The sequence below is a fragment of the Mastomys coucha genome, unplaced genomic scaffold, assembly GCF_008632895.1.
Source record: "Mastomys coucha isolate ucsf_1 unplaced genomic scaffold, UCSF_Mcou_1 pScaffold5, whole genome shotgun sequence".
NCBI lineage: Eukaryota > Metazoa > Chordata > Mammalia > Rodentia > Muridae > Mastomys > Mastomys coucha.
In genome coordinates, this window is record NW_022196911.1 from 46,085,393 (window position 1) to 46,097,156 (window position 11,764).

General features: G+C 44.9%; 1 protein-coding gene and 1 pseudogene across 1 annotated transcript; one reads left to right on the forward strand and one right to left on the reverse strand.

Moving 5' to 3' along the window:
• Nucleotides 1-2,675, reverse strand: Prop1 (PROP paired-like homeobox 1). The gene is made up of 3 exons (XM_031352568.1): nucleotides 2,443-2,675; nucleotides 1,173-1,396; nucleotides 1-442 (listed from the first exon to the last, which is right to left on the reverse strand). Exons 1-3 carry the CDS (start codon nucleotides 2,549-2,551, stop codon nucleotides 104-106), a joined length of 672 nt encoding a protein of 223 aa, XP_031208428.1. The 5' UTR covers nucleotides 2,552-2,675; the 3' UTR covers nucleotides 1-103.
• Nucleotides 2,676-7,789: 5,114 nt separating this feature from the next.
• Nucleotides 7,790-8,730, forward strand: LOC116078652 (annotated as a pseudogene).
• The last annotated feature ends 3,034 nt before the right edge of the window (nucleotides 8,731-11,764 follow it).

Here is an 11,764-nt window from a genome sequence, read left to right on the forward strand (position 1 = left end):
CCACCCCCACGATGTTTCTAATTTCAGCCTGAGGAGGAAAAGAAAGCCCCTAATTTTCTTGTTGTTTCAAGAGGGTTATGGAGAGAGGGTGACTTATCACCACTTAGTTCCAGGACTTTGGCGTCTCAAGGCTGAGAGGAAACATGGGTGGGGGTGGGGGACAGGGCAGATGACCAGTGGGGGTTGGGTGCAAGGTGGGGTACCAGTCCTCAGGCTGGGGAGGAAGAGCAAGTGAGGCACCCGTGGAGGGCTGGGAGGGGAGAACATGGTTATAGGGGTGAGGGAGGCAAGGTACTGGCGGGGGTGGTGTTGTATAGGTGTAGGGATAAGCAGAGGACTCTGGCAAGAAGCCAGAGAAGGTGGCGGGAGACAGATGGGCTATCGGCTGGAGTAGTGACCGCTCTTGCTTCCGTTGCTTAGCCCTGCGGTTCTGGAACCAGACCTGGGGAGAGGGAAGAGACGACGCATCAGCACTACTGTCCCACTACTGTCCCGAGTGGGTGGCAATGAAGTCTCCTATCCCCACTGACAGGGAGTGAGCACCCGTTGTGTCACTAGAGCCAGGGCAGCTCTCTCGGAGGCTTGTCTGAGTTAGAAATGGTAAGTTCCTAATAAGACATCAAGCCGGTTTTCTCTCGAATAGAGTAGGAAGTGTCCTTCAAGTGGGGCTGAGAGCTGAAGACCCAGAAAGTGTTGGACATGGAAGGCTAGGTTTAAGAAAGAGTTGGTGGTTCAGGTTATCTAACCGTAGGCTGAGATTTCAGGAATATGAGGCTTATAGAAATGTAAGCCTGGTCAGAGGCAAGATAGCACGTGTGTGAACAGTCAGGGTTGCCTGTTTGTTGGAGTTTGGGTCAGTATTAAAGGCTGGGGTGTAGGTCTTGACTTTATTTTTGTTTGTGTGGTGCTAGAGGGTCAGACCCAAGGCTTTGTATGTGCTAGGCAAGGGCTTTATCCCTGAACTATTCCTCTCCAGACTTACATCCAATATCCATCGAGGTAGATGAGCCTAGAGCTGGGGTCAGGTCCCTGGAGGTTATGTTGACTGGTGAATATTTAAATTAGGGTTAAAAGCCCCATGGTTATGCCCAGACAGTCCCACCCCCTCTTCCACTCCCCAAAGCAGCTAGACAATGTTTGTTTCTTTCCTGAGTACCTTAGGGCATCATCACCTGGATTCTGGCTTCACTGAGGCCAGTGTCTTGGGCAAGTCCCTCTCGAGCCCAGATGTCAGGATACTGGTTCCTCCCAAAGGCTGACTCCAGCTGTTCCAGCTGTGCTGGGTTGAAGGTCGTCCGGTGGCGGCGCCGGGAGTGAGGACGGCCCCTCTGTGGGCATAGCTTAGGTCTCCCCAGCCCTGTACCAGAGAGTCTCCTATAAGTTTCAGGGCTCCTGTCTATGGAGGGAGAAAAAAAGGAGGGAGACCTCCCTTAGTAATAGGACCCCCAGCCCATCCTTGCACCACTGTTGTGGGTCCCCCTATTCTGTTTCGTTCCTGAGACATTGCTTCCCTATGGAACTCCCATTCCCACAAGAACTGTCTCAGCTTTCAAAAATCACAGTTTCTGCCTTCAGCCTTTACCACTGCTCTGGCTACGTGCCCCCAGGTATGTGTTTTACCTTCGGGCACACACTTGACCCACAGGACACACTTTGAGGGTCTCCTCTTTGCTGTCTACAAAGGACTTCTCTGGTTGCCACTCTCAGTTTTTATTTCCCATGCACTTCTTTCATATGTCTCTCCTTTTCCACACACCCTCTTCTTCCTCTGGCTCCCTCAGGGGATGAAGTGTTCCCCCCTCTCCCTTATATGCAGACACATTCTCCACTCTGGGATAAACTTCTTGACTTGTCTCTTACCTCTGCCCTGGCCCTGCCACCAGCCTGCAGGAACTTGAGCTCGTGGGAAAGGCTTGCCTCTCTTCCCCAAAAGCTCCCTAAGCCCTCACATTAATTAGTCTAAGAGCCACCAGGGCAGAGAGAACAGAGAGGGAAGGGGAGACACCTGGGAAGGTGGGTGCCAAGGAAAGGAGGGGTATGGTGTAGAGACACCGGTCCCCAGGGGAAACTAACAGTGTGGCTCCCCACCTCTGCTCCCAGTGTCTTCAGACAGGTACTGGACTGCCCTGCCTCGAGGAAAACCCTGATCCCTCCAGCTCCCTCCAAGGAGGAAGGACCTTGGGCAAGCATAAGGCTTCACCTTGCCTCTGCCCTAGCACTGAGCCGGTGCCTTTCCTCTGTTCCCTCAGGCCGGGCCTCGATTCCCAACCTTACAAGCCAAGGATTTCTGCTGTCTCACTTCCTAAGGTCCCCCAAGCTCCAATTCTGCTTTCCACCTGTCAACCTTCTGAGGTACAAATCATTCCCCAAAGCCAATGCAGCTTTGGAAGCCGTGTCTGCTGCCCCCTCAGGGACCCAAGCCCATCCTGGAGATTCACTCACCTACTGTAGAGATCAGAGTCCCAGAGGCCTCGTGCGGCTCAGGCAGGGATCGGCCACAGGCACGACCCTTCGTTTGCTTTTCCTGCTGGCTCCTCCTTTGAGCTTCCATGGTTAGCCACCCAAACCAAAGATGGTCTAGCCTGCTGTCCTCTAGTCTGTGACTCCCTGTAGTCTTTCTCTGTCTATCCTGGCTTGTCTTCTGTTCTCTCTTCTCCCTGTTTTTACTTTCTTTCCCTTCTCTCCCTTGCGTGCCCGCTCTCTCTGTCTCTTTCTGTCTCTTTCTGTCTGTCTGTGTCTGTCTGTCTGTCTGTCTGTCTGTCTGTATCTCTCTCTCTCTCTGTGTGTGTGTGTGTGTGTGTGTGTGAAGTGTAGCTTGACACCTGTTTACTCACGGTTTTGCCCTTTTCCTAACCGTCCATCCTTCCTCTGGATTGACATCTCATCCTCTCTTTCTTGACTTTGCCCAGTTTTCTCCCTGCCTCTACTTCTGATACTGCTGTTTTCCCTAAGCTATCTACTTTCCCACGCTACCTTTCTTTCTTAGTCTTGGAGAAGAGACCTCCTCCTGGCCTCATGAGCCCATCCAATCACTTCTTGGTCACCAACACCCCCCCCCCTGCACCTCCTCCCTCCCAAGCTCAGGGGAGGATCACAAGCCAGGTGAGAGAAGGTGCTCTGTCAGAGGGTCCAGGGGCTGAGGCCAAGAGCTCATATTCCCAGAGGACCAGATTCTTTTGTCCTGTTAAATCCCCCTTCTCAGAGCAGGCAGGGGACAGAGGGAGAAAAGGCATTCCTACTGAGACATCCCTCTTCTGAACCCCACTATAGGGAGGGGGAGTGGAGAGAAGGACATGGGAGTAGGAACAAGGCATGGCACTCCAGCATATGAGTGAGCGATACTACTCCCAGGAAACTCAGAGGGTGAAAAAGCACAAGTGCGTGCCAGTCCTCTCAGATACCTTGATGCCCCTAGGACAGTAGGACCCTCACGACACACTGAAGCCCAAGACCCTTCAAGCACTACTAGGTAATCCTCACCCACACCCTCCATCCCACACCTGCTGGCCCTTCCCTGACCCAAGCTCAACCCTATCCCCCACACCCCGGATTCACTCAGCTCAGAATGAGTGACCTCACCAGATTTCCGAGTACTCTCTGATTTCTTCATTCAACCATTTTTACCTCTTCACTCATTCAGAATCCTGAGGGTCTCATGACCTGGCAAGGTGACCTAGATCCTCAGTTCTAGTGTGTCCTGCCCAACAGAGACCTCAGGTCTCACCTTGAAGTAAATTCAGGTTCTCAGACTCTGCCATTGTGATTCTTCAAGGACACTCTGACACTTAGCTTCTCTGAGAGGTCAAGACAAGCTGGTGCCCCAAGTGCTGTCTCTTCAGGTAATTTTGACTGTGGAAGTCTATTCTGGTATCCTTAAGATATTCTGTTCTTTTAAGGGCAAGCTAACATCTTAGGGCAGACATTAGGGTCCTCCAAGACACACTGAAACCAGGGGACTCTTTGATAACCAGGACTTTCCCCATCTCCATTATATGATTCACACCCCCTCCATAAAGTCCTGGCTACTCAGGACCGATGACTCATGAATCCCTTTATAACTTCACTGTCACCATAGGACAACCTGATACCCAAGGTCAGACTAACTCCTCAAACACATCCCTTAAAACCATCAAGACTATTCAAAACAGAATAACCATCAAGGTCCATTTTAAAAGCTAATTAACTTGGTACTGTTATTATGTATGTGTGTACATATCTATAGATGCCATGGTACATGCATGGAAGTCAGAGGAAGATTTGTGGGGAGTGGGTTCTTCCCCCCCCCAATATATGAGTCTCAGTGATCAAATTCATACCTTCAGATTCAGCAAAAAGCAATCTGACCCACTGAGCCATCTCATAGGCCTTGGAATCTACATGCTCACAATATGATCCACAGAGAAGCAATACACAGGAGCTTTCTGGGGTCAAAATCTTGGGCCTCACCTTTCTACTGCATCGGAACCCGTGACCTTCCAAGATCCACAGCAGACGTGAGTGCACTTAGAACTGCAATGAGCACTTAGTCTCCATCTCCTGGTCTGAACCCCCTCGCAGAGCTTCCCATCCTCCTCAGTTAGGGGAAGGAAACTTCTGGTTGAGAGTACAAATCTTTGCTCTCCTTGTTTCTTGGATATTTTGTAGAGAGGGAGGCTAAACTTCCATTGTCATTAATTTTTTAAGACAATTACTTTAAAAAAATGATTTGATCATATGAAGACTCTAATTAGAAATCAATCCAGCATATATTATAAGGCTATAAAATAGGCCTCAAAGAAAAACACAGATGCCAACTCCAAGAGAAGGACATGCTTTACTGAGGCTGAAGAGATGGCTCAGCAGTTAAGAGCATTGGTTGCTCTTGCAGAAGACCCAGGTTGGATCTCCAGCACCCACATGTAGCTTACAATCATCTATAACTCCAGTATCAGAGCATCTGATGCCTTCTTCTGGCCCTACTGATGGACAGGGACACACATGATGCGTAGACATCCATGGAGACATGACACTCATACATATACATATCAAAATAAAACAAACCTTAAGACATATGTTTTATAATTTTAAAAAAGTATTTCCAAGGGAATTGCTAACTCAGCCTTTTGTGTTTCCTGGGGAAACCCACAGTGAAATGCGAAAATCTTTACTTCTCTAGAAGTGTCTGGTTTTCTATGTCAGAGATAGATTAACTGTTACAGAGATTAAAACGCAGAATTGGCTTTCTGATTTTAGTCATTACTTTCTTAGTATAAATTAGTAAATCGAACCTTAATCCTAAAGGCTTAAGGGCTATTCAGAAGGAAGTCTAAGCGATTACCAGAGTGTACAGAACAAAGCTGCTGTGAAGTTCTCTGACGTTCAATTTCATCAGCTTTCTGATGGACACGGATCGTGGGACCAGGTTTACCGTACATGTGATATGGTCCTGAGAGGGCAATGAGGGTAAGTGGGACCCAGGACTGGGAAACAGTCTCTGGTGGCCGCTTTGCCCTGGGACACTGGAGCAGAGCTGGCCGGACGTCAAAGGTCTGAAAGGGAAGTCAGGCCCGTTGTCTTGCTTAATGCTCAACAGCTGGGTTTCCAGGACAGGGAGGCTTGTGAGAGAAGTGTCCCCTGGCAGGGAGGACTCAAGGACAGCCACCTTAGAAGATGGTTTCCCTACTGTGAAAAGGAGCTGACTTTCGAAAAGTAGCAGGAGCTGAGGTAGGGTTCCACCTGCCTGGAAGAATGCTTCCCCCGCACAAGAGCACCACCTTTGCTAGGAGCCCCTTTTAATCCTGCAGAGAGGACTAACACTAACTTGGCTCTGAATCTTACAAACTTTCCTTAATTTCAGTATGGCTATCTTATGTCACCATGACTGCTTGCTTCAGAGAACTCAATCCAAGAATACACTTTGGTAAAGAGATATTCACGTAAGATTGAATTTGGTTTCATAAATGTGTACTTGACAAAAGTAAACAAATACTGGCTATATTATGGAATCATAGATGCATGAAATAAAAAAAAAAAACATGCTCAGCTGGTAGAGCTTCTTGTCTTACATCCATGAAGTCCTGGACTCCATTCCCAGCGCCATGTAAGGCAACTGTGGTGCTTACCCCTATAACCACAATCCTGGAGATGGGGAGACAGGAGAATGAGCAATTCTAGGCTATCTATATAGTGAGTGTGAGAACAGCCTGGACTATGTGAGATCCTGCCTAAAAGAGTAAGAGAAAAAAAAGCCTTGATATCATGAAACTGAACTGTGTTCACTTTCTTCATCTTCTTATTTCTCAGATGGAAAAACAAACTCAGAAAAACAAAGTTGCATGTATGGGTTCAAGTAACAAGTCTGAACACCAGACTGTTCTCATTTTGAGGTGCTCCGTGTCCAGGGTGCATGTGTACCTCTAATGAGGAGCTACAGGAGTCAGACCTGGTGGCCCTTAAAGTTGGCAACTTGATTCACATCACCCCCAACCTCAAGGAACTCACTGTTCCCAGGAACGGAGGGTCTATTAATTGGCTGCCATTCTTTTTTTTTCTTTTTCCTTTTCAATGCAAAAGCAAGAATTTTATTTTCCCAAGCATCAGGGTCAACCTTCAACTAGTCCCTCTGGGTGAGTGATGAGAAGGCTGCCGTTCTTCTAACTGACCTGTGAAAGCCCCTGTGTCTTACTAGAGTGTTATCCAGTGAGAAAAGGCCCCCTCAGTTCTAACACTGAGCTGTGGCTTCTCATCATCCAGGCTTAAACAGGGAGTCAACAGAAACAAGGATTCTATAAAGGTATTTGACTGGAGAAGAAAGCAGGCAGTGAGGGGTTCTGGGGGAGTTAAGATGCCACTATCTCAACAGCACACATGTTCACACGAGCATATGCTTTCTATAAATTTTCTATCTTCCTTCCAAATGTAGAACTGAGTGCCACATCTAACTAATTTTCTTACTTTTTTAAGACAAAGAAGTCTCTGAGGAGAATTCTGCACAGTGACAAACATTCTTCAGTCCACAAGGATATTCTGATGCTGTGTTACAAGGTTGGGGATAAACCATCAGGCTGGTCCTACACAACCTAGAAGTACCAAATGCAGGAAGGAGTTAAGAGGAACCTAAACCAACCTGAGTTGCATAAACAGCAATGTCCTTAGCTGAAGGAACTGATGATATCCATGAGAGATATGGCTGAGAGGTTTTGTTTTGGGTCTTTCCTTCTGCTAAATTAAGCTATTTTTAACTTTCAGACTTTAATACAGATGACCTGAGAAGATGCAGTGAGTGGCTCTCAGCTCATCTATAAATGAAACATAATGAAAATGTAGAAGAAAGAACAGGGAAGAACTAAACAGGGGCCTTAGTTGTTCTAAGTTGGCTAAGAATTATGGAATCCATGCCTGGGGAACACTGTTTACTTCTGATCCGCCGTCTCCATATCTAGGGCCTCTTCCTGAATTCTTTATATAATGCAATTATCAGAGGACCAAAAATAATACATGAGAGAAATGTGCATACTAGATGTCCATTAAATATGAGATGTTAATTAAGCCCATGCAATCAAATATAAGTGTTATAGAGATTGACCAGCTATGCATTTCAGCAAAATGAATTCCACAGGATTATCCTAGCCTCTGAGGATGCAGCTCAGTGGCATAGCATTACCCCAGCATGTGTGAGATGAATATCGTAATTTCCAACATCCCCCAACACTATTAAAATCTCTTTAGTACATGGAGCCTGATCAATTAAATCTTCCTTTTACTTTCAGCTACAATTTGTCCCCCAAGAGAAATGGCCTGAGAGAACTAGATGATAGCCACCAAACTCCTCTTCCTGGTACTCTCTGGAAAGTCAGAGCAAGAAGAGGTCATTTGGGGGCTGTTCTTGAGTATGTACTTGGTCACCATCTCTGGGAACCTTCTCATCATCCTGGCCATCAGCTGTGACCCTCATCTCCACACACCCATGTACTACTTCTTGGCCAACCTCTCCAGTGTTGACATCTGCTTCTCCTCAGTCACTGTCCCCAAGGCTCTGGTGAACCACATGTTGGGAAGCAAGACCATCTCCTACACAGAGTGTAGGATTCAGATCTATTTCTTCATCACATTCATCAACATGGATGGCTTCCTCCTGAGTGTGATGGCCTACGACCGCTATGTGGCCATCTGTCACCCACTCCACTACACCATGATGATGAGGCCCAGACTGTGTGTCCTCCTGGTGGCCATATCATGGCTCATCACAAACCTGCATGCTCTCTTGCATACTCTCCTCATGGTTCGACTCACCTTCTGTTCCCACAATGCAGTGCACCACTTCTTCTGTGACCCCTACCCTATCCTGAAGCTCTCTTGTTCTGACACCTTCATCAATAACATCACAGCCTTCACTGTGGGCGGGCTGACCTCTATCTCACCATTCACATGTATCACTGTTTTGTATGCCTATATTCTCTTCAATGTACTGAAGTTTCCATCTGTTCAGGAAATAAGGAAAGCCTTGTCCACATGTGGGTCTCACTTCACTGTGGTCTCTCTCTTCTATGGGCAACATTGACCATCTGTTTGTATCCTTCATCTCCCTTGTCAATGACATGGTGGCCACTGTCATCCTAACAGTGGTGACACCCATAGTGAATCCCTTCATCTACTGCCCTAGGAATCCTGATATGAAACAAACTATAAGAAAACAAATCATTAGAAGGTTGGTTTTGTCAAGATAACAGAACTATTAAATTTTAGAACTAAGATCAGAGATGCTCAGTTGCCATTTCACTTGTTAATGTTATGTCATTCTTTGTATCCTTTGAACAGGAGGCTGGAATGTGTTCGCAAACCATGAGCAAATTATTGACTTATTTTGAGTGTTAGGGGTCAACCTTAATACCACCATATAATGTCTCTCTCTCTCTCTCTCTCTCTCTCTCTCTCTCTCTCTCTCTCTGTCTCTCTCTGTCTATCTCTCTCTCCTATCTATGCATGTATCTATGTATCTTTTATCTATCATCTATCATCTATTAATATCTGTCTATCATCCATTTATATCTATCTATGTATCTATGTATCTATCATCTATCTTCTCTATCTTCTGTTTATCTATTCCTATATCTATCATCTATTTATCTAAAATTATCTATTAGTTGTTTATCTCTATATCTATCTATCTATCTATCTATCTATCTATCTATCTATCTATCATCTAAATGAGAGTGAGGCTCAGAAGAGTTATTCTGCTGATATAGTTTGATTCCTAGATGTATCTTTAAGCATGAGTCTAGCAGCAGACACTGTGATTTAGAACTGAAAAATTATATATGCCAGATGTTCATCAGCATTTGATGAAGTTTGAATTCAGCTGTATCTAATCAAATATGATTAAATATTATAAAAACTAACCAGCTATTTCAACAAAGCAAACACCATAGGACTGATTAAAGTGAGTTAATTTTCAAACAACAGCAAAGGAAAGTAGCATAAAAATTTTGCTTGAGAGCTGTTTATAATATCTGAAGTTTCTATTTATTAAACCATATTACAGTATGGTTGTAATCAAACTACAGGATGGTCAAAGGTTCTGTAGACTAGAAATGAAAAGTTAGACATAGCCACAGAAACAGAATGGTGGACCAGAAATTTCCAGAGGTTTATCTCTCACTAAAAGCAGTATCAAAAAGCAACAATCATAATTATTTCAGAACTCTGAGTCTAGCTTGGCCAGTTATAACAATCAGGAAGTTCTTCATGTGGAAAGAGTCCATAGCTTCATAAACCACCAGCATTTCCTACTCACATGAAATTACAGAAGGTTAGCAGAGGCATAGACACGTGGCTTACAGCACATATTGAATTCATCTATATGTCCACTCACATGTGACCAGTGGATGTGAGACAAAGTTTCCCGATCAAGTCAATGGGAGAATATAATTTTTCAACAAATAATCATGATAATCAAATGATCGTATTAAAAACACCCAACGCAGCTTAACTTCACATTAAATTAAAAAATTAACTCTAGGCCAGCCCAGTGACTTGGGTTCTTTCTGGTCTGTCTGGGCTGGGGTCCAGAGCAGACCTTGGGCGCAAGCTCTGCAGCCAGTCCCACAACACCCAGAGGAAGCTCCACCCGCAGGTGCTCTGACACACCCAGGATCAGAGGTGAGCAGGAACCAACATCTGTCCCAATACTGGGAGTACCTGGGACTAGCAGGACCAGGCACACAGGAACTCCACCAGCCCAATGACTCGGGTTCCTTCAGGTCTGTCTGGGTTAGTGTTCTGAGCAGGCCTTGGGCACAAGCTCTGCAGCCAGGCCCACAACACACAGAGAAAGCCCCACTCCCAGGTGATCTAACAAGCCCAGGATCCCAGGATCCCAGAATCACAGGATCACAGAGATAGCTTGACTCTGAGGAGTTCTGACAGAACAAGGATCATAGGAAGGACAGGCTCCAGTCAGATTTAGCAAGGGCAGGTAGCACTAGAGTTAACCAGATGGCAGGGGGGGCAAGTGTAAGAAAATAAACAACACAAACCAAGGTCACTTGCCATCATCAGAACCCAATTCTCCCACCATAGCAAGTCCTGGATACACCATCACACTGCAAAAGCAAGATTCAGATCTAAAAATCACTTATCATGATGGTGATACAGGACCTTAAGAAAGATATAAATAGCACCCTCAAAGAAATACAGGAGAACACAGGTAAAGAGCTAGAAGCTCTTAAAGAGGAAACACAAAAATTCCTTAAAGAACTACAGGAAAACACAATCAAACAGGTGAAGGAAATGAGCAAAACAATCCAGAATCTAAAAATGGAAATAGAAACAATAAAGAAATCAGAAAGAGAGACAACTCTGGAGATACAAAACCTAGGAGAGAAATCAGGAGCCATAGATGCAAGCATCACCAACAGAATACAAGAGATAGAAGAGAGAATCTCAGGGGCAGAAGACATCTTAGAAAACATTGACACAACAGTCAAAGAAAATGCAAAAAGCAAAAAGCTCCTAACCCAAAACATCCATGAAATCCAGGACGCACTGAGAAGACCAAACCTAAGGATAATAGGTATAGAAGAGAATGAAAACTCCCAATGTAATAAGCCAGTAAATATCAAGAAAATTATAGAAGAAAACTTCCCTAACCTAAAGAAAGAGATGCCCATGAACATACAAGAAGCCTACAGAACTCCAAATAGACTGGACCAGAAAAGAAATTCCTCCCATCATATAATAATCAAAACACCAAATGCAATAAAGAAAGAAAGAATTTTAAAAGCACTAAGGGAAAAAAGGCAAGTAACATATAAAGGCAGGCCTATCAGAATTACGGCAGATTTCTCACCAGAGACTATGAAAGCTAGAAGATCCTGGGCAGATGTCATACACACCCTACAAGAACACAAATGCCAGCCCAGACTACTATACCCAGCAAAACTCTCAATTACCATAGATGGAGAAAACAAGATATTCCATGACAAATCAAAATTTACACAATATCTTTCCACAAATCCAGCCCTACAAAGGATAATAGATGGAAAACATCAACATAAGGAGCAAAACTACACCCTAGAAGAAGCAAGAAGGTAATCTTTCAACAAATCCACACAAACCTAATTCCACCTTTTACAACAAAAACAACAGGAAGTGGCAATTACTTTTTCTTAATATATTAATTTGAAAATATTACCAACATATCCTAATTGATTGAAATTCAATAATATGAGGAATTGGAAATCTGTTGATTGTCATCCAATGATCTCTCTAATTTGGTAATTGGAGA